General features: G+C 35.1%; 1 protein-coding gene across 8 annotated transcripts in view; it reads right to left on the reverse strand.

The window, feature by feature from the left end:
* Dmd (dystrophin) overlaps positions 1-22486 on the reverse strand; it is a 2313977-nt gene that overhangs the window by 1844301 nt on the left and 447190 nt on the right. For all 8 annotated transcript variants that reach the window (XM_075957213.1, XM_075957212.1, XM_075957218.1 and 5 more), the window contains exons 3-4: positions 16190-16282; positions 11087-11164 (exon numbers count right to left, since the gene is read on the reverse strand). In XM_075957213.1, coding sequence (XP_075813328.1) covers positions 11087-11164; positions 16190-16282 — 171 coding nt within the window. The remainder of the gene's footprint in view (positions 1-11086; positions 11165-16189; positions 16283-22486) is intronic.

The raw sequence follows: 22486 nt of genomic DNA on the forward strand, positions 1-22486 counted from the left end.
GTATGGAAACCTAGTGCAGCAGAAACTCCTGCAATCTCTGAGGGTGACTCTAGTGGGGACTCCTCACAATAGAGGGTAGGGAGTCTGAACTGGTCATCATTTGTAGTCAGAAAAGGCAACTAGTGATGGGACTGTCTTTTCTTGTTGGCCAAAGAGGTCCTATGGAGATGTGTAAACAACCCAGTCTGATGCTAGGAAAAAAGTTATCCTCTGAAAACTGACAGCAGTTGCTGAGGACAACTGCCACTGAGCTCATTGAACATAGAGAAATCAAGCAGGGCAAGCTTGTGACATTCACCTCTACATTCTAGTCTCATCGCAAGAAGGTACTCTGCAGACTATGGAACTACATACCTTGACACCAACCCCGGCACACAATTCTCCACCTACAATCTGCTCTGCCTGAAAGATATGGTGGCACAGAACAAGGGCAAGTGGCCAATCAACTTTTGCTTTAACTTGTCCACATTAAGAGAAGAAGGCCATGTCCTACACTACCCGTATGACCAGGAACCAGAGACTGAATTGCCCAGAGACTTATGGTAGAACCAAACGCAAGTGGCAAAAAAAAAGTCATGAAATGATTCTTAATGATATTCTTCTATAGTAATAGATTTGTGCCTCTTCTTAAAGTTATCAAAGAGGCTTCCTCCAGCAACTGATGGCAACAGAGCCTCACAGCCAGATATGTGGATAGAGCATCTAAATTGGAAATCTCCATTGGATAATGGATGAGTAAAAATAGGAGCAGGAAATACTGTGTAGGAGTGATAGGAAATGTAAGACACCAGGAGAACATGTTCCACCAAATCAGCTAAGCAGGAGTCACATGGGCTCACAGAGACTGAAGGGGCACGAATGGGGCCTGCATGGATCTGCACTAGGTCCTTTGTGTATGTTGTGGCTCTTTGTTTGCTACCCTTGTGAGAATCCTAAAAGTGGACGCAGGCAGATCTCTGACTCTTTATCCTGTGCTTGGGACACTTTTCTTCATATCGAGTTGACTTTTCCAGTCTCAAAATGAGGGGGTTTTGCCTTGTCTTATTGTATCTTCTGTTGTCCTGTCTGGGAGTCATCTCTTTGAGATCTCCTCCTTTCTGAAGAGGAAGCAGGGAGGGAGTGGATCTGGGTGAATGGGAAGGTGCTGGAGGTGGAGCTAGAAGTGGAGGGAGGGGAAACTGTGGTTGGGATATATTGTACGAAAGAAAAACCTAGTTTTAAAAAATCAAGTTGAGGAATAAAAATTAGAGCAAATCATAAAAAAGAGAGGAGGAAAGGGTAAAAGTGAGTGATATTCTTATAATAAATACTAGGATGTATGTGTGTGTGTATATGTATGATAGATGAGAATAATTCTATGACTGAATACACTAATTCATTTTGTCATGCATTTTTATTCTAGGCAACGGGGGAGAGATGGTGAAACTTCCCATTATTTATGTTTTTAACTCTTTTACAGTTTTAACTTGGAAGTTAAAGTTACAGTTCATTCAGTAAGGAAAGTGACAGTTTACAAATAAAATGTTTATGCATTTTGGGCCAGCAATGACATGGATGTTTCATAGCTACAAACCCTAATGACAACTAATCCATACCACTTAGCCAACAGAAAATAAAAAAAATTCTCAGAGTATGTTTTCAAGATATGTGGCATTCTCAGATCTTTTCTGCAATTCACATTTATTTGCAGGTGTAGATGCTTTTATTCTTTAGATTTTCTGTATAATACCCAAATAAAAGATACGAATTATGAAGGGAAAAGAAATAAACACAAATTATTTTGTCGCTTTTCAGTCTTGCTATTTGAATGGGGCTATTCCAAAATTACTACAAATTAAATTTTATCAAATAATTGCACCCAAAAATGAACACATTTTAAAAGAGAATATTTAATGTCATTTTAAAAGTTTGAGTATACATTCAGAATCTTGACACTCTTAAACAGTGACTAATGGCTTAGAACCTACCATGGATTGGATTTTATTAGATAAATGTCCATTCTAGTAGCTACCTTTTATGAGTATACTTTCATCATTTATTTGTATTTCACATCCATATATTTATTTATCATGAATAGTAAATAACCTACGAAGTTTCTTCCACCATACTAGATGATCCAGGTTTCCTTTATAAACATCCTAAGAGTTTTATAAATTATTAACATGTAGTTAAACATACTTATCTATAGTTAAGTGAATTTGTCTCAAGGATTTACATAATCCTTCTAAACACAATGCATTTAAATCTGAAACTAGAGAAAATTCAATGTGGCTTCACTGCCTTGCAGTATGTGCTTTTCTAAAAAAAAATTAAGATTTAAACTATTTAAAATTTCAAGAACTATGACATAAATCACCGCTCTCTTCTTCCACTGAGACATGCATGTAATGAATATTTTATAATTGAATGATGAATAGTCTAATATATATAAAATAAAATGGAAAATTACTATGCTTGTATACCTGTCCATGAAACCAAGTTTTCCTCAATCCCTGCTTTGTTTGTATCATTTTAATATTGACTTATGACAATTTTTATTAATTTATTTTGTATGCATGTACAATGTATGTGTAGAAGACAAGTTTTAACAGATTGTCTTCTCCTTCAACCATGTGGATCCTGTGGATCAAATTTAGGTCACTGATCTTGGCAACAAACAACCTTTACCCCCTGAGCCATTTTACTGTTCTCTTTCCCTATTTCCAATGGTTTAAATTTTATGAAGTCATTCATTCTATGACTTTTACCAGCTATTATATACCACATATATGGATTAATATATGTTAAAATAATAGTGGCTTCAAACAAATGAATGACTTTTCTATAATTTAAACATTTTTATCTCAGTGTTTTAGCATAGGAGAATGCTTTAATGAAGCTATGTTTTCATATATTGCTTACATCATATTTAATAATGAAGTAGGATTTTTTTGTCTGTTTGTTTTAAGTCCTATAACCTTGAGCAAACATAAACACTTGAAAGGATGATATATGTTAAAACAAATATTCAGTCAATTGTGGTGCATGCCTTTAAACCCAGTACTAAAGGGGTAGAGGCAGGCAGATCTCTGTGCGATTGAGGCCAGCCTGGTCTACAGAGGGAGTTCTAAGACAGCCTGGACTGCTACACAGAGCAACATCGTCTCAACAAAACAAACCAGCAATTTAAAAGAAACAAATCAAGATGAAAGTATCAATTCAGGAAGCCTAGGAGACTACAAAATGTAATCTACACTTTTTGGCAAAGTAGGTATTATAACTAAACATAATTAAGTTTATTTTATAGTTTGACACAAGAGAGTAACACTTGAGAAAGCACGGATTTTCCTCATTAATGATTTTACATTACAGAATAAAGTAAAATGTATATAATTTTCCATGCAGTATTACTTAAATTGAATTGTGTTAATATATTATGCTACTTTTCTAAAAGCAAGCATATATAACCTTTCCTTTCCAAGCTTTGCGATTTTTGCCATACAATTTTAAAAAGCATTATTAACATTAAGTTTAATAAAATCTAAAATTTGTAATGCTATTTGTAAGTATATAGGTATTATCACACAAAACCTTGATATGAAAGTATCACTGATAAACAAGTACCTCAGGTTAGGTATAAATATACTTGAAAAAAGTTGTCTTCCTCTCACTGCAAAAGTTAAAGTCTAAGTTATTTAGTAAGACTAGCAAACTCATATTATCTAATTCTTCAAATTCTTTTAAATTAAAGCATTCTTCCGCTTAAGAGTAACAATATTACAATGCATTGGAATATGAATTTAAAATTGAGATATGTTTTTGTTGTGCATTGTTCTGTTTTACAAAAGAATATTTTGGAATATTTCATAGATGATGATGATGTGGATACAAATCATTGAAGCATTTGACAAAGAGACAACAGTTAGTATTTTCACAGAGCTAACAGTACTGGTTTCTTATGGAATATGGGAAATCAGCATTTCTAATGAGCAAGTCTTTTGAAGACCTATTATGAGGTTTGAAAATAATGACATCTTGAAATTTGGAGGTAAATAGACGGATCTAGAAAACATCATATTGAGTGAGGTAACCCAGATCCAGAAAGACAAATATCATATATACTCACTCAAAAGTCTTTTAGACAGAAAGCAAAGAAAATTAGCCTACATTTCACAATTCACAATTCCAGTGAACCTAGACAACAATGGGGACTCTAAGGGAGATATACACGGATATAATCTACATGGGAAATAGAAAAAGACAAGATTTCCTGAGTAAACTGGGATCATAGGGACCCTGGGAGACCCTGGGAGAGGGTTGAAGGGGAGGAGAGAAGAAGGGAAGGGAGGGGAGAAAAATGTATAGCTCAATAAATTCAATTAAAACAAGAAAATGTACAATTCAGTGTGAGCCTCTTTGTGACATTGTCTACAAGTTTAATGTTGGATTTTCTAATATACAACCTCTTGTCTCTCTGTTTCCCTACATGTTTCAGAATGTACACCCCCACAATAGCTTCATTTCTGTCTTATGTTATATTCATGTATGTATTCCAAGTAGAAGAATGTATTGTGATAGTTTCCTTTCTTGAATTTTGTTGTTGTTGTTGCTGCTGCTGCTGTTGTTCCTATCATCCTTTCTTGTCACCCCCTTCCTCTAGGATCTCTCTGTGTGTCCCTGACTATCCTGGAACTTGCTCTGTAGATGAGAATGGAACTCAGAGATCCAACTGCCTCTGTCCTGAATGCTGGAATAGTAGGCATGTGCCACCACCTCCTGGCTCCCTTCCTCCATTTTATATATAATTTCCCCTAATAATATCACTTATATTTTCATATGTACAGATAATATAAAGACTGATGATTGTATACACAGAGAGATCAACAGGTATGTAGGTGATGGAGGAAGGTCATTGGTTAAATAAAAAGAAACTGCTTGGTCCTCATTGGTTAGAAGATAGGTGGGAGGAGTAAACAGAACAGAACACTAGGAGGAAGAGGAAGTGAGCTCAGACTCGACAGCTCTCCTCTCGGGGGCAGACACCTCAGAGAGACGCCATGCCCCGCTCCCAGGCAGACGCACGCGATGAAGCTCCGACCTAGGAAGCTCCGTCCTAGAATCTTCCCGGTAAGACTGGTGCTCACAGATTATTAGAGATGGGTTGATCAGGATATCAGAATTAGCCAGTAAGGGCTAAAGCTAATGGGCCAAGCAGTGATTAAAAGAATACAGTGTCCATGTAATTATTTCGGGGCATAAGCTAGCCGAGCAGGCGGCTGGGGTGTTGGGGACGCAGCCCCGCCACCGCTCCTTATTACTACAGGTAGGTAGGTAGGTAGATGGATGGATAGATAGATAGATAGATAGATAGATAGATAGATAGATAGATAGATAGAGGCATTGTGTGTATGACAGAAAACTTGTAATGTTTGTTTCTCACGTATTTGCTTAGTATAATTTCCAATTCTACTCATTTCCATGAATATGATATATATTCATTCCTCTGAATAGCTGAACAAAACCCTCAGTGTGCATAGAAAAAAAAGAAAATGTAGTAATAGAAATAATACCTTTCTAAAAAAAAATCTTAACTCTAAAATTTGGAAATGCCAGGGAGATGACAGAGCACAGTTGGTTGGTGGCCTGAAGAAAATGTTCAAATTATGGTTTATAAAGAAGTCACATCAAAACATATTACTTTATAACATGACTAAAATTAATTTTAAGAAGTATGAAAGGGGGGATTTTGTATGGATGGAAAAATGCAGATTCCAGAAGCTAAGGATTATTAAGTTAAAACGTCAGTGTCAGGTGTAGGATATTTCTCTGTGTGCTGTTTGTGAAGCAATTCCCATTAGGCCCCCACAAACTACAAGATATAGCTAGTTACATTGGATACCCAGCAGAGTTTTATGGTAAGAGCCTGTTTCTAAACACACAACACACTTTTATTGTTGAACATACAGATATCATGCTGGAGCTGAGATGGAAACTTCCTCCCTGCTGGCTCATTTCCACAGTGCCTGAAGATGCTATGCAGGCAGCTGGGGGAGAAAAGCTACCAATGATCCTTGCAGCTGTGTACTCTCCATGCTATAAATCCAGTTCCCAGACTAGCTATAGCCACTTGTTGAAAGGTGGCAGGAGTGTTATTCATCAGACACCCACTTTAAAGAAGGGAAGTCATCCTTGGTATTATTGGACCTGGTCACATGCCCTGGCCAGCAAGGCCATAAAACCAACTTTTGTTTTGCCAAATGGTCATGTTATCAAACTGCCTCGTAAATATTTAAGTTTGTGCTGAAAGACCGGTTCTCCTCTCAGCATTTTTCAGAGAAGCTTCTCTTGTTTGCAGTTTGTGGCAGTTAATGCAAGAGATTCACAACTGACAAAGTGCTAAGAATAATTGATTTTGATTTTAGCCCTAAATATCAACCTGTCCAAGCATCATGGAATATATTGAACAAGGTGTTGAAGGAGTGTAAGATTTACATGTTGGGAAGGAGCACAGTCTTCAGGACATGGCATAGCTACAGCACAACAGTTGTGGGTTTCTTCACAGTGCCATCATTAGAGGCTTCTACCTACATGGCTGGCGTTTATGTGCACATTGACAATCCAAACTCAGGTGCTCATTTATGTGCGACAAGCCTTTTACACATTTAGGCATCTTCCAACCACAGAAAATTTAAACTACACATTAAATAATCTTATTTGAGAGAAAAAGGCTGAAAATACTATAGAACTGCCTTCTAAGTTCTCCTAAAACAGTGCTCACAAAAAAAAATAGTTTTGAAGTGATAGAATTGATACGAGAAAAATGTTCCCTCTCATTGGAAATTTGTTCTCTACCCCTTAAAAAAGCCACAAACAAATAGAGGCTCTAGATAATTTTGTAAAATCTAGAACAGAACAGGTGAGATAACAAAGCCATTTCATAGTGTCACCGTATTCCGCGGGAATTTGGAATTTGTACTATCCTATCTTTGTTTCTCAGTACCATAGCCAGCCAACTTTATTACAAAAAAAATAGGCAGGCATGGAAGCAGAGAAAAATGTAAAGCTCAAAAAAATCAATAAAAAAAGAAAGAAAGAAAAACAAATTAGCTTTGCTCTCAGCAAATATTGTAATGATGGTATCACTGGACTTAGAAGTGATTTCTTCTCAATACATGGTTTTTCTAAACTAAACCAGTGATAGCAGAGATAATGTCGTGCTAAAAACCACTGCCACATAAAAATAAAATCAGACCAGAAAGTGGTGTGCATGTTCTAGGAAGACAAGATATGAGCAGAATTCAAGTGGGGATAAAAGAACAGGAATGAGCTGCTGCCCCTCCTCAATACCACTTAAAGTTTTCCCTTTCTTCCCGTTTCCTCCTTCACAACACCTGTGTCTCTATTCTCATCTTCAGATCTCTTTCACTCTGGCCACACCTCCTTCAGTACTAGTATCTGTGGTAAGGCCAGGTTATGCTTTGTAAATAAGTCCTGAAAATGACGCCATCAGTTGACATGCCAATGTCAATGCAGGATCAAAAGCTACAGGCAATATAATGGCTGCAGTGTTGTTTTGAAAGAAAATGTCTCCCAAAGAGAGGGGTACAATTAAAAGGTGTGCTTTTGTAGAGAGGATGTAGCCTTGGTGGGGGAAGTGTGTCATTCAGAATGCAGGCTTTGAGGTCTCATACATGGTCAAGCCACACCCAAGGAGACAGTTCACTTCCTGTTGCCTTTTAGATCATGATGTAGAAATTCCCAGCACCACATCTGGTCTGCCTGCATTCCACCATACTCCCAGACATGATGCTCCCTTCTATGATGGTAATGGACTAAACCTCTGAAACTGTAACCTGCATTTCAATTAAATGTTTTCCTTTATAAGAGTTGTCATGGTCATGATGTCTCTTCACAACAATGGAAACTTTAACTAATACAGCTACTGAGAGAGGAAAAATTAGTCTTCTTCGGGGACAAACTACCTGGTAAATTATCCAATCCCCCCACATCCCCTCTCTCTCTCTCTCTCTCTCTCTCTCTCTCTCTCTCTCTCTCTCTCTCTCTCTCTCTTTCTGTGTGTGTGTGTGTGTATTTGTGTGTATCTGTGCATTTGTAATAATAATATTTTAAAAAATAGAAGGACGTGGATTTGAGAGGAAGTGGGGGACCCAGAAGGAATTGAAGGATGGAAAAAAAGGGAGGAATGATGTAAATATATTATTCACCTATGAAATGGTCAGTAAATAAATTTTTTTTTAAAAACGAAGTTATAGAAAAAGAGGAAACAAGAACTGGTTTAGCTTGAAGCATTAGAAATGACCATGACTCTCTAACCTTTTTCTGCCCCAGGGGGATGTGTATGTTGTTACCTGGTTGATATTGTAAAGATAAACCATCTCTGCTTCCTGTCAGCACATGGAAGTAGCATGGTCTCAAAAGTGAATGACTTCCTTATTTGCTCAGCAATGCAAGACAATGGACAGCATGAGGATTTTTAGTATAGGTTTCAAGACTCACCCAGAACAACAGAGTAAGAACAACTAGGATGTTTCATACACTGTATGCTGCCCTGTTTACACCCAAACCCACCTAACCTGTTATTTTCTTTCTATGAGATAAGTCCACTGCCTGTGATTTTATATAGCCTCCTCCCCAAAACACAACACATATTCATGGTGGAAATTATCCAATCAACAACACTGGAAGGATATTAATGAGGTGGTTAGAGAAGATTCAAGTCACCAGGTCATTGTTTGAGAAGATATATATTCATATTGTGTTGCACATCTATCTCCTGGTACTCCACTAAAGCTACACCTTTCATCAAGTTAGCAATTTTCTTTTATAGTTCAGAGAAAGTAAGTGTTTTTATTCAACTAGCCACTTAATGCATCACTATCCATGGTTAAGTCCTTCAATGATGCCCGTTTATGGAACTAATCCTCAGTTATAGTCTTTTGAACTTTGGGTTTGGATGTGTCCTACTTTGAGTTTCTATTGCTGTAATGAAACACTATAACCAAAAACAAGTTGGGGAGGAAAGAGTTTACTAGGCTTACACTTCAGCATTGCTGTTCATCACTGAAAGAAGTCAGGACAGGAACTCAAACAGAGCAGGATCCTGGTAGGCAGGAGCTAATGCAGAGGACATGATGGGAAGCTGCTTACTGGCTTGCTTCCCATGGCTTTTTCAGCCTGCCTTCTTATATGACCCAGAATCACCAGCTCAGAAATAGCCCCACCCACAGTATGCTGGGTGCTCCCCCATTCATTGATCATTAAATGAGAAAATGCCTTACAGCTGGATTTTACAGAAGGAAGCATTTCCTCAGCTGAGACTCCTTCCTCTCTGTGATTCTAGCTTGTTTCAAGTTGACACACACAAAAATATCAAGTCAGTACAGAATGTGTCTTCTGTTTCAGGACAGTAATTACTGTATTTGGCTTCACAAGATAACTTAGACTTTTATGATCATTATGCTAGTGGTTCTCACAACAGACTATAGATTAAAGGTTTTCTTAATTGTTTTTCTAATTATAAATAGCACCAGATATATCTATTGGTCTCTGGACATTCTAGAGCATTAAAGAATAACATTACTGATAATGGCAAAGATAGAACTTTCTTAATGCCTGGAGGACAGCACAGATTTGAGCTTGGAATAATTAAACAAAATTATTAAACTGTTGTGTTTTTATACTCAACTTTATAAGGAGAATTTATAGAAAGTGAATGCTATTTTGTATATCTGTCTACTATGCTTTGGAGCATGAGGAGAAATGAAATAACTATTCTAAATATACAAAGTATTTATATTATTCTTATACTTCATTTTAACATTAAATATGTTACTATTAAAATGATTATTCTATTACTTTAAATAAAACCTATTATGATTAAGATTTATTTATAGACAGAAGATTTCTATAATACTGTGTTTTTGTTATTTGTTTGAATTCTCTTCAGCAAAACAACAGTTTTTTAGATACTCTTTCAATAGATTTTATCTATATTCATTCCAGTATTTACTTTTGAAAGAACTTCTCTTTTTACCTAATATTCTAAAAAAAAATGTTGTTTCCATTAGGTCATTTTAGTCTAATATCAGAAAAACTGAAAATTTAAAGCTGGAAAGCAATCATGTTTGTAAAGTTTCAATAAAATAACTTTCATATGTTAAACGTGACAATGACCGTACATTCATAAATTCAACCTGTTACTTTACAGCTTCCAATTTTATATCCTTTATGTTAGCCTACTATAACTAGATGTGTTGAGAAATACATGCAAGTATGTACAATATTAAAAATCTAATATATATTGCAGTTATTTTAAGAATATATATATATATATATATATATATGGTAAATATTTTTGAAATTACATTTAAAAGAGTGTTGGATATAGTCAGAAATATACCAAAAGTGCCTTATAGACATATTAGTCTATTAGAAAGTTTGTAGAAGTTAATATGAAAGGAAAACTATCTCCCTGCAAGGTCATGATGTAAACTTTAGTTCAGTCTTTCTCAGAGGAGACTAGATCTCCTCCCTCCTGATCACTCATTTACTTATGATTGTTTACTTTTTTCTAGTATATCATATATATTTTCATCCAGGTATACTAAACCAAACAATTCTTCCCCTTCATAGTAGTTGTTTCTTTGTTAAACTTTTATTTTCGATGTGTGTTTAGTGACACAAGTATTAGCTTGATTCACAGTAAGTATGTTAGCTTTAGAACTGAAAACATGGCATACTATTCAGGAATCCATGTCTCTTTGTTTTACAGAATACTGCTACATGAAGGACTCAGTCTGTCTATTAAAACAGCTACATCCAGTAACATCTAGAAACAACATGAAAGTCATAGCAGGCACAGGTTTCACCTTTCTCTGCCCTCTAGGATTGTGTCCATTGGCTTCCAGAATTACATTAGCTGCAAGCACATACAAAGGAAAGGAACTAGCACAGGGATTCTGAATAAGAGCCTCTGCGATTTACAAGAGAGCTTAAGAAGCCTTCTCTACATTTGGGCCAAAGCCCTTTCTCAAACATTAAACATGCTGTTTCCTGGTGTTCAGACCCTGTTCAGGTCACCACTTACATTATTTTTCTGTAAGACCTGCAGTGCCTTGTTGACATTGTTCAGAGCATGAACTCTTGTAGATCCTTTTTCTTTTGGCTAAAAAAAAGAAAGAGAGAGAGAAATGGTGTTTACTAGGGAACAAAGAGACAAAAAAAAATCTACCTGAAAAGACCAATATAAATTCCACTTTTAAGCTTGAATATTTTACATTTAAATGAACACATACTGTGAAGCATATATATATATATATATATATATATATATATATATATATATATATATATTAAAAGTCTTCAGGCTTTGGGATTTGTCCTTTGCATAGCACATCTTTAGCATAAAGAATCCACCTCCTGGGAAAGAAAGCACATTTTTTCCCTTTACAGTACAATTTGGAATGATTGTGCCTTCACTTTTTTTTAGCTCATTGTATATTGTTATAATACTATCAAGGATGGAAAACATTAACAAAATCTATAAGGAAAGTAAGCAGTGAGATAGAAAAGTAAGTTTTAGAAAAGTTTGAAGATGTGAGTTTCTTGGACTGCCCACACTCTACTCACTAACTAGCCCACTTATACAAGCTCAAACAAGCGACCCTTATTTAACTCAGTTGGTCATAAAAGAAAGGGGGGTAATAGAAAAGAATAACAGGTTGAATAATAGAGGAAGGGACATAGGAGATGAAAATGGAGGTGAGTCTGATCAAAAATACGTTGTCAAATAAATCATAATAAGGTACAGAATTGCCAAATACAAATTATTCCACACAAAATGTTCAGTGAGCATTCAGAAAATGAGAGTCTCTGAAATGTTTAGCACTGAATGGGACATACTTATTACATCCCTTACTCTAAGTCCTAGGGATATTCTTAGTCATAAGAGCCAGAGGTTTTTGATGACAAAAAAAAAATGTTTTCCCGACATAGCATGTTGGATGCACATTGAAACAAACATGTGTGATTGGGACAAGAAGATCTGTTCAAGACAAGATCTCGATATAGAGTAGGAAGGTGGTGGGCATAAAATCCCAAAACCATCTGCAGAGTTATTGCTATCTGATAGAAACAGGGAGAAGAAGCGTCAGTTTCCATTAATGATGTGATTCTTGGTAGACTAGCTGCACACTAGGGCAGGTCCCACTACCAATACGAGCTTGGCAACAGAAATTGGGCTCAATGGCAAAATAAGAAATGTTTTAAAAGAAACAAAAACAAAACAGGCAGAGGTGGGGCACGCCTTTAATCCCAGCACTTGGGAGACAGAGACAGGTGGATTCCTGTGAGTTCGAGGCCAGCCTGGTCTACAAGGGCTAGTTCCAGGACAGGCTTCAAGGCTACAGAGAAATCCTGTCTCAAACCCCATCCCCCCCAAAAAAAAAATGTAAAAAAAAGAATGATTTTCAATGTCAGTTGGGAATGTGTAGGAGGATGGATAGGGTGCTAATGGCCAGAGTTGGGGGGAGAGGATGCATATTTTCAAAATACAATGCATAAAATTCCCAAATAATAAATTATCACCAAAATATGTAATGTTAAATAAGAAGAGTATTTCTTTGACTACTACCTAGGTGTCCTAGTCACTAGAATTCAAAATTTCAATAACCAGGCTTCTTAGTTTATAATTAGTTTATCCCAAAAGTTATATCCCATCTTTTAATTTTATAATAGCATCTGAATAATTAATGAAAATACACAACACCTTATTTTTTCTAACTGATAAGTTTTAGAAATTTGATTGTTATGATGCTTGTATTTATTAACAATTATTATTTTTGATGGATTTCCCTTAATGCAAGTTTTCATTAGCTATCTCCAGGAATATATCAGAAAGTCATTTCCTACTAACAACTTTTCCTTGATATCTTCAAAAACAATGTCAGAACAAGTCAGCTGCTGAAACCAGTGATTTATATAGCTCTCATGTTAAGCTTAGGGAGGCTATTGTTTAGTAAAAGTCATGACCTCCAAAACCTGGTTTCAACTTTTTGCTCTTGCACTTTTGGACTATGTGAGCATGAGAAACTTCTTCCCATACTCCGGTAGTCTCACCTGTTAAAACAGAGCTAATAAAAATAGCTGTTCTACAGCTTTAAATAGGAATGTGTGTAAAAACGTTAGATGGGGAGTTTTGATATAGTATTTTCAGATTTTTGCTGTATGGAGTTGGTAGTACATGCAAGGTACTTCACATTATTATTAAGCAACTTGCAATGTCAATGGTTCCATACAACTTGTATATGTAATTATTCTAAACTTAAAAGAATTAATGTGTATTTACAGAAATTATCAGTGGAGCAAGGCTTTAACATTTGGGCTGGGCCTATGCAGTCAGAATTTTCTCATTACTTATCTTACCTTTTCTTTACTTTGTGTATGTATAGAATAAATAATGTACTTTTGTACTTTTAATTTTACCGTGTACTTTCCAAGAGTCTTCCCAACCTTCTTAAGACTTCCATACCCTAGAGAACCTTATTCTTTAAACTGGCTGGATAAGCTTCCAACATTTATCCTAAGTCTTCTATTCGCCAAGATGACTTGACTAGTATCCTTTGTAAAAGACATAAATGTCTTGTTCCCTCACTTCCTCCATCTCCAAGCATAGCCTCATTAACAGAAATCTCCACTTTTCATATCTTAGAAAATTTTACCCCATGAATGTCCAAGTGATAACAGCATATATTTTAGTATTTTTCTATTTACCACCACAAGCATCAAGAAAACAAAGGTAAAGAAAATGTTTTTTACAGAAAAGCAGCAAAATGTCATCATAAGTGTGCAGAGAATGAGAACAGTTTATGAAAGACAGTGAGATTTATTTATTTTTTTATTTATGAACAGAACTGACCCATAATTACCAAGAGTAGCTGGATGCTCACAGGCACTAATTTCTTTATCACCATTATAAAAATGCACATGTTCTGCATATACACTTAAATATCATATATGCATATAGTGAAATTAAGACTAAGCCTACACTGCCCCTTCCAATTGGCTATTTGACAAAAGTTTAAATGTAAAGAATTTGAATATTTTATTTTAGGAAGCCATCAACCCAAGTTAAAAGTTCATAAAAATATATCAAATATGCATATAATTAACATGCACATAAATAATATTATACAGACTAAACAGATTATTTTAAAGAACATATATGTATTTATGTATATACATGCAAAAGCAACTAATGAAATAGGAGGTGATGCACTTGAAAGAGAGTAGAGAGGAGTATATGAGTAAATCAGAAGGAGAAAAGAAAAGGGTGAGATGTAATTATATTATAATCTCAAAAATAAGACAAATGGGTTAGTAAACCAGAAAAATGTAACACTTTGAGTTAATAGAGTAACATACTAATCCTATATAATTATTGAAGTTAATTAAAAATGAATGCACAAAGTATGGCTTTTCAGCATAGCTACAATATTTGAAAATCATTTTCATAGCCATGCTTCCATATACGTACCAAAATATTATTTTAAGTAATTAAAAGCAAAAAAATGAATTCTATGGAATTTAAGAGGGAGAAATTAATTTTAGAAGTTTGTTCTATAAAAGCCTTCAATAGCAAGCAGAAGCCAATGTTTTTCAAGGACTGTCAGAACACAAAGACGCACACAAAGCAAAATAGGCAAACAAGACAACAAAGCAAAATTCTGGGCAATGACTGAGCGAACAGGGACCAACTTGGCTTGGTGTGGGAGAATTGCAGGAGGCAACTCAGAGATAGGATTTTGGCCAGATCTAACTTTGATAGACAGCTAGAGTTTCTATAGTACATACAAAGCCTTGGCTTGTGTGTGGAGTCGTGCTCATGTGCAGGCACATGCTTAAATGCGCATGCTGGAGAGCTATGGTAAAGGGAAAAGAGATAAGATTAAAGCAGTAATTGAATAGGGCTCATTAGATACGCAGAGTGGATGACTGTAGGTAGAATGGCGTCCTAAGCCCTGCTTACAAGAATAATAGACATCTTAAAACAAGATTTCTAAGTCAAGAGATTATGATTTAAGAGGTTTTTCTCCATTATGAGACTTTCATCAACTGAACTCAGACTCTTCCATGACTTTAGTGACCTATAACATTGTATTACCATGTTATGTCCTTCATAGGAATGTTCTAAAGTTATACAAGTTAAAGTTCTCAAAAGGAAATTACATTTTCATCTCATTTGCTTTTGGATATCAGACTAAATACTAACATTTTATTATGCTGTACTTAAAATAATTTTATTTATAAAATACAGGTACATTTAAAATATGTGCAAAATATAAAACAGCACAAAGATAAGTTTAAAGTCATTATGCATAAAATTTTATACAATTAGTCCTTAAGAAGCATTTTTAAAAAGTAAAGGCACATATTGCTTATTAACAGAATGTATTGCTGACATTTTTTACTATATTATTCTGTAAAAGATAGACAATGCCAAAAAGAAATTTATAATATGATCTAGTTCAGTAATAAGACTGTCTTGTTTATCTAATACATTGGTGAATTTCATTAGATAACTGAAATAAAACTAGTTCTTTGAGGTCTGACACTTCATTGAGATTACTGTAAATTTCACAAGAAATTTCCTGGACTGGGGAGATTTTTCAATGTACAAGTTTGAGTGCCAGAGTATGAATCCCTAGCACACTCATAGTTGCCAAATAGGCATGGTAACCTGTCTGTGATCCGAGGGCTCAGGAGGCAGAGACAGGGACCACAGAAGAAAGCTTTCTAAATAGACCAGCTGAATTGATGAAGTCTAGGTTCAAGTGAGAGACTTTGCCTCAGAGAGAGACTGAGCCAGATATCTTAAGTCAACCTTTCGCCTTCACACACACACACACACACACACACACACACACACACACACACACACACACACGCACACACATGTCTGTATGTCCACATGAAAACATGCATCCACTCCCACACACATATACATGAGAAAGAAAAGAAAGAGCAAGAAGGAGCGAGGGAAGAGAGTGAGGGAGAAAGAGAATGAAGGGAGGGAGGGAGGAAGGAAGGAAGGAAGGAAGGAAGGAAGGAAGGAAGGAAGGAAGGAAGGAAGGAAGGAAGGAAGGAAGGAAGGAAGGAAAGAAAGAAGGAAAGAAGGAAGGAAGGTTCCTACCAGTTTTTGTCCTGTCAGGCCTTCCAGGAGGTCTAGGAGGCGTTTCCCATCCTGCAGGTCACTGAAGAGGTTGTCTATGCGCTGCTTTCCAAACTGAAATAAAAAAACACACCCACTTGAAGAAATTACATTTTTTTATGATTCATATCTATGACAAAGGCTTTGGGAATTTAAAACTATATTTAAGGGCATTTGATATATCAAATTAATAAGTGGCCAGGAGTAATGGATGAAAAAGAAAGTTCAAGCTGATCACGAGGATCAAAGAAATTATAACATTAGGACAAATGTACGTAAACTCTTAATGACAGCAAGTTGAAATTTAGAGCGTAATTAATTTTTGTGTCATATTATTCAACAGCCTTTTGTCACACCTTACATACAATAATTCAGAAAGTCTTGTTCTCATCTTAAAACAAATCAAGTTTTGAGAATATCTGATTTATTTTAGTTAGTTAGCCAGTAGTTAGTTTGAAGCCTATCATACCTGGCAATTTTAGGTGGTCTTACACCCAAATACCTAGTAATCCTAGTTGGTCTCCCATCCAAGTACTATCCAGGCCTAACCATGCTTAACTTCTGGGATCAGATAAGATCCATGGTGTTCAGTGTGGTGAGGCTGTAGGTAGAAAAATTGGATTAAACAGGGTGAAAATAACTCTAATAAGGTTTTTCCACTTATTTTTCTAGGATATCTACTTAGAAATTCCATTAAAGAACCTAAAAATTACTATAATCACTAATAAGTCCTAAAATTCTTAGAGAAACTAGGGATGGGAGACACTGAATTGTGCAAATGGATCTTATCACCGTTGCATCGTTTCCGTCATCTTAACAGTAATGCACTCATCTTATAGGAGCAGGGGAGACAAAGATCTTGGCTGTGCAGCCCCTTGTTACAAAACTAGAAATCATAAATGCAATGTTTTGCATTGGTTCTAGGTAACTTCTGAAGCCTCTCTCTGCTCCTTCCATCTTACCATGCTATTCTTTCAACCTCATCTTTCTACTCTGTTATCTTGTACAGACACTGTTTCTTCTGACAGACACTCCAAATATTTTCTAGTTTTCATTTAAAAATATCCACAATTCCTCTTGGTGAGATTATTTTCAGCTCTCTTATCACCAAGATTATCAACAAAGACTTAGCTTATCTAGCACTGAAATTAATGGAACATCAACAAACCTATGCAAGATGCTGCATGGAGCTTATATTGGTAAATCAGACACATAATGCTCAGATGACAGTAGTTCCTTCCAACTGGGAAAACATTCAAGAATGATAATACCACAAACATTAAATAAGTGGATCCAGGAAAACATAACTGTGGAAATACCAGTCTGTGGACTCGAATCATGAATTGTTTTCTCCTGCGTGTCAAATAACAGGCCTAACATTAGTGATTTGCCACTACTCACAAGCCACTTAGATTGCAAATAAACTTTGTAAGTTACTTATCAAGAAAATCCCTGTATTCAAGAAAAAACATTGATTTATCTATGATTAAAGACATAAAAGTTGGATTGTCCCACAATCAGATAGCAATGTCAATGACTGGCCCTGTAGCTGCCTAGATAGGTGCGTTCTATGAAGAAAATCCTGGCTTCTGCAGGCAAGTCACTCATTCTTGTATGCTCAGGTTTTGTGATATGATATCAACTAAGGACAATTTTTTACAAACTATATTTTTGAAATTATGTCCCAGTAGTTCTTTTTGAAACTACAGCGTAAGAATGAAAAGAGTACAAAATATTAACATGCTGAAAGAATTTTAAAATGATTATTATGTATACTATTATGTATAAGCAAATCTTAAAACTGTGATATTTTATGACTCTTTAAGCAGATGACTGTATATTTCCTAATAATACCATAAATATCAGGAATGTTAACATAATACTGAGATTTTGTTTTCTAAGTAAATTAAAGTATAACTTGAAATGCTGTTTATTTCAGCAGCAAGTTTTATCAAAGCAACTGAGAAAAGAGTGTCTTCTAAAATTGTGAAAAGAAGCATCTTCCAGATATAGCAGTTTTTAATATAAGCAAATGTATTTTTTTTCTGGCAAAGATTGTTGTTCTTAGGCCATACCAGGCGTCTATATTGGTTGCCAGACAAACTCTGACAAACCAAGAACAATGATGAGAAACTGACATTTATTCATAAAGAATAGAAGGTGGGAAATATGAAATGTGTCTCAGAGCACCTAATATAAATATCATATAGCACCAAACATATGCTTTGATTAGGGAAAAAAAGTAAAGACCAACAAGCTTAGAGAATCTTACCTACAGTCTAAATGTGACACAGACTCTGTAATTTTCCCTTCAACGGCAAATTTGACCAAAATGGAAGAGGAGTAAATGATGATACTACTCTCTTCAAAGGTTCCCAAGTATAACTAGTTGATGATCTTAGTGCAAGGAAGCAGCATGTTAGTAGAAAAGAGACTGATACTATTATTTTATCAGTTTTCAAAGCACATATATAACCAATGATTCACTGAAGTATCATAACAGAAATACAAGTCTTATTTGTTCCACTGGCCATATTTTCATCCAGAAGAAACATGATTCCAGCAAATGAGATTGAATGAATTCATCCTGGATATGGCAGTATCAATTCAATATCTTAAGGTTTAACAGTTCTTTAAGAGCACTGCTGAAGCAGTTTTTGCCCTGCTTCCTTTAATGTATGTTTGCTTTAATGTAAAAGCAAATATCAAAGCACTTTTGAGTAAAATTCCCATCTACAAAAGCAGTTCTCAACGAAATGTCACGGAGCTTCAGATGCTTAGTCTACATGTAATATGACTTCCCCACAGAGAGAAAAAAAAATCTCATTATTCCTGCATCCTACATTTGGTTTTAACTACTCTCAACTTCTTGTTAGACAGAATTATAGATACTATACTGCAAAGGATCACAGGTTACAAAGGCAGCAGAAGCTAACTTTGGCACTCAGGTGCCCTGTTCACTAGCTATGGTATCCTAGTAAAGCAAGTAAACCTTTGAACTTATTTGTAAAATGGAAATTGATATAATAACACCTCAGAGCACACTTGTGAAGTTTAAATGAAAAAATGTTGTATTCTATAGGTATTGCATTTTGATGGGCAACTCATTCATATTTAATAAATATGGGTTGATTTTAACCTTTATTCTATTAGCGCTTCTGTATTTATCTAGTGCTAAGTACTAGGTACATGTGAAATTTTAGCATGCTATTGAATCACATAGAAAATGTTGAGCTCATTTGCAGTGTATATGAGTACAACCCCTATAATAGTAGATAATAGTATAAGAGTATAAGTGAAGCCCCTAGAAGAATAGTAAGGAAGGAGAACTGTAATTGTGCACATAAATCACTGAGAATGAGGAAATAAATGGTGGATTGGAAAGCTCATAGAAGATTCACGCCCTTGCTCTGTTGCTTCTTTGGCTATTTTAATTAAATCTCAGTTTGTTTCTATCCCATTTCCTCTTTGATATCTATAACATCTTTTTTTTTTTGTTCACAGGTGACATTTAGGGTAATGAAAAGCATCCTATTTTCCTGAAATCCCATCGTTAATGGCTTTCTTTTCAAGTGCAGAAAATGATTTTGTGAAACAAAGTGTCACATCCTTTTTGTGCCACATGACTCCGTGGCTCTCTGTCTTCAGTTCCTTTCATGACTAATGCTTCCTTTATTAAATGAACTCAGTGAACTTTTGACATTACTCAGCAGATTCACCCATGAGGTTATTGACTTCTTCTTTGCTAACCCAAGTAGCAAGATGAAGTGATCATAAAATAACAACCCTTCTACAGTACTGTAAGTAAAGAACTAAGAAGCATGGAAGCCCCAACAATGTTAAAAATATTAATAGGTGGTATAAACAAAGAGGAGAACAATTAAAATAAGAAAAAAACCCCAACTGTGAAAAAGCTCAGAAATGCATTTGTGAAGCTGTTTAAGGGGCCACTAACTATTCGGAGTTACATCAGTCTTTTAACCTGAAAATACAGAAGGATCAATATAGTGTTCCAGTAAGAGGTAAAGAGCACACGGATAATTTAGCATGACCTTCTGGTTACAAAAAGGTCAAGCCTTGGATATATCTGTTGCTCAAAAAGTCAAGAGACTGCTCAGTGATTACAAATGTCTGGACACTGGAAACAGCAAAAGGACTGCAAAAGTGAGGATTCAAGATCTCCAGGGAGGCAATGATGCTGGACTGCTCAGCACAAAATGAAACAGCCCACTATAGTTTAAAGAGGAACTCTTCATAGGTGGTATTTTTCCTTAAGTATGGTTTTAAAAAATTTAACAACCATTGTATTGCAGCATAATATACATACAGGATATATATATATATATATATATATATATATATATATATATATATAAAGCTATATAGCTCAATGAACAGCAATCATACTTGGAAACAGAGTAACAACCTCATGATACTTCTGTGGACTAGCATGTTTAAGAATGAGCACTGTACAAATTGTGAACAATACATATTAATAATGCTTTACAAGCCTCTCAATAAAGACAAATAAAGCATGCTTCAGCTTTAATTTTAGGAATGTAATGATTGAAAGGGTTATGGATTATAGAGAGAGAATTTGGAAAGAAAATTTCACTCTGATAAAATGTGTTTTACAAAGCACAAAAGTTGTAATTTTATGAATAAAATTTACTCTACATTCACAATGCTTTTATTGAAATCCAAATCTTCTATATTCTTATGAAATGTGGGCAAGTCTCCCTTCTAATCCATGCCTAATTATTTCAGTTTTTAAAAACAAAATATTGTATTACCCAGATTGTGTGGTAATGATGTGAAAATTTTCTGTAGAATGGAATTTTAAAAAAAATAAGATATGCTTAAAAGATGCTAACTATCATGAATTTATTCCAGTATTTTGAATGATAATGCTCATACTTCTTGACAATTCCCTCTTGTGAGCTTAGATTCAGAGTGATCAATAGCACTATCTAGCTTGATATCATAAAGATTAAATAGCTAATAAATGTCATGTGTCTAATATATTCCCAGATTGCGAAAGTGTTTGATAAACTCAAATTATATTTCTTGTGTCATCCTTCATGTTAAATGTTCCGACCAGGCAGTAAGGTTCCAACTTTGTTTTGAGGATCAATCGGCCATTGCAAGAATGAGTAATATTGTAAAAGCTTATCAAAAGAATGTTTGCAAAGATGAAGATAGAGTCTTATGAAACCACTAGAATAGAGAACTATGTTTACTCCTAGACTCAGAGAAGAGAGTAATTTTTGGCCTGTAGACAATTAAACAAGTAAGACGGCTGCCTGAGAGGATCTCCCATCACTCAAGTGTCCTTATCATTCTAGATGCTTACTTTCATGTTTCTTTTAAGAGCTGCCATTAGCCAAATAAATGCACCTGGAAATTCTTGGGCTAGGGAATCTGCCAGTATAGTCAAGCTAGTTACTCGGGAGAGAAAAATGAGAAAGTGGATGAACCATCACTATTTTGACACTTCACACATTGCAAAAAATTGTCGCAGACATCCATGTCAGGCAGGAATTGGAAGCCCAAATGTTCTTATTTAGGCTTAATCTACCAATTATATCTCTAGGAATGTCATCGCAAAAACCAAAATGTATCACTGGAATACATTTTCTTCTTTAACAGGAGTATCGAAGTTCTGGAATGTTCTTAGGATTTAACAGATGAAAATTAACATGTATTTATTCATTATCACTTAGCATCAAATACTTTTAGAGACTCTTATGTACCAGAAATAGCACTGAAATCTGGCTGCAAAGATAATGAAGAAAAAGCCAAGTTATTCCTTGGAGCTAAGAAGTACTCAACAGCTAAGTTATATAATATAATACTTTCACATTCACCCCAGTTGCAAAATGTCATTCTAGTCAGCAGTGTATTTTTATAAAACATAATCACTAGCAACCAATGTGTATGCTATAGTATTAAGTGCATAAAAAATGACTCAGGCAGATTTCACATTACAACCTTGAGCAGTAGCAACACAACAATCAAAGGCAATCAAGTCATTGTCTATAAATGGTTTGTTTCAAACAATATAGGAAAAACATGGTTAACAAAGTCAGCATGTTTCATTGTCTGATAAAGTCTATTTCTTACAAACTTTGTTTAAAAAATGAATTTTTTACTTAGACTTCTGATTTACCATTTGTAAATTACCATGGATAATCCTAGTTCATTTCTCTATGTTTTCAAAAACTAAAATTTGCAAAACTTTGGTAATTTTGTATTATATATTATTTTATATAGCCATAA

This window comes from Microtus pennsylvanicus, chromosome X (genome assembly GCF_037038515.1).
Source record: "Microtus pennsylvanicus isolate mMicPen1 chromosome X, mMicPen1.hap1, whole genome shotgun sequence".
NCBI classification, from domain to species: Eukaryota; Metazoa; Chordata; class Mammalia; order Rodentia; family Cricetidae; genus Microtus; species Microtus pennsylvanicus.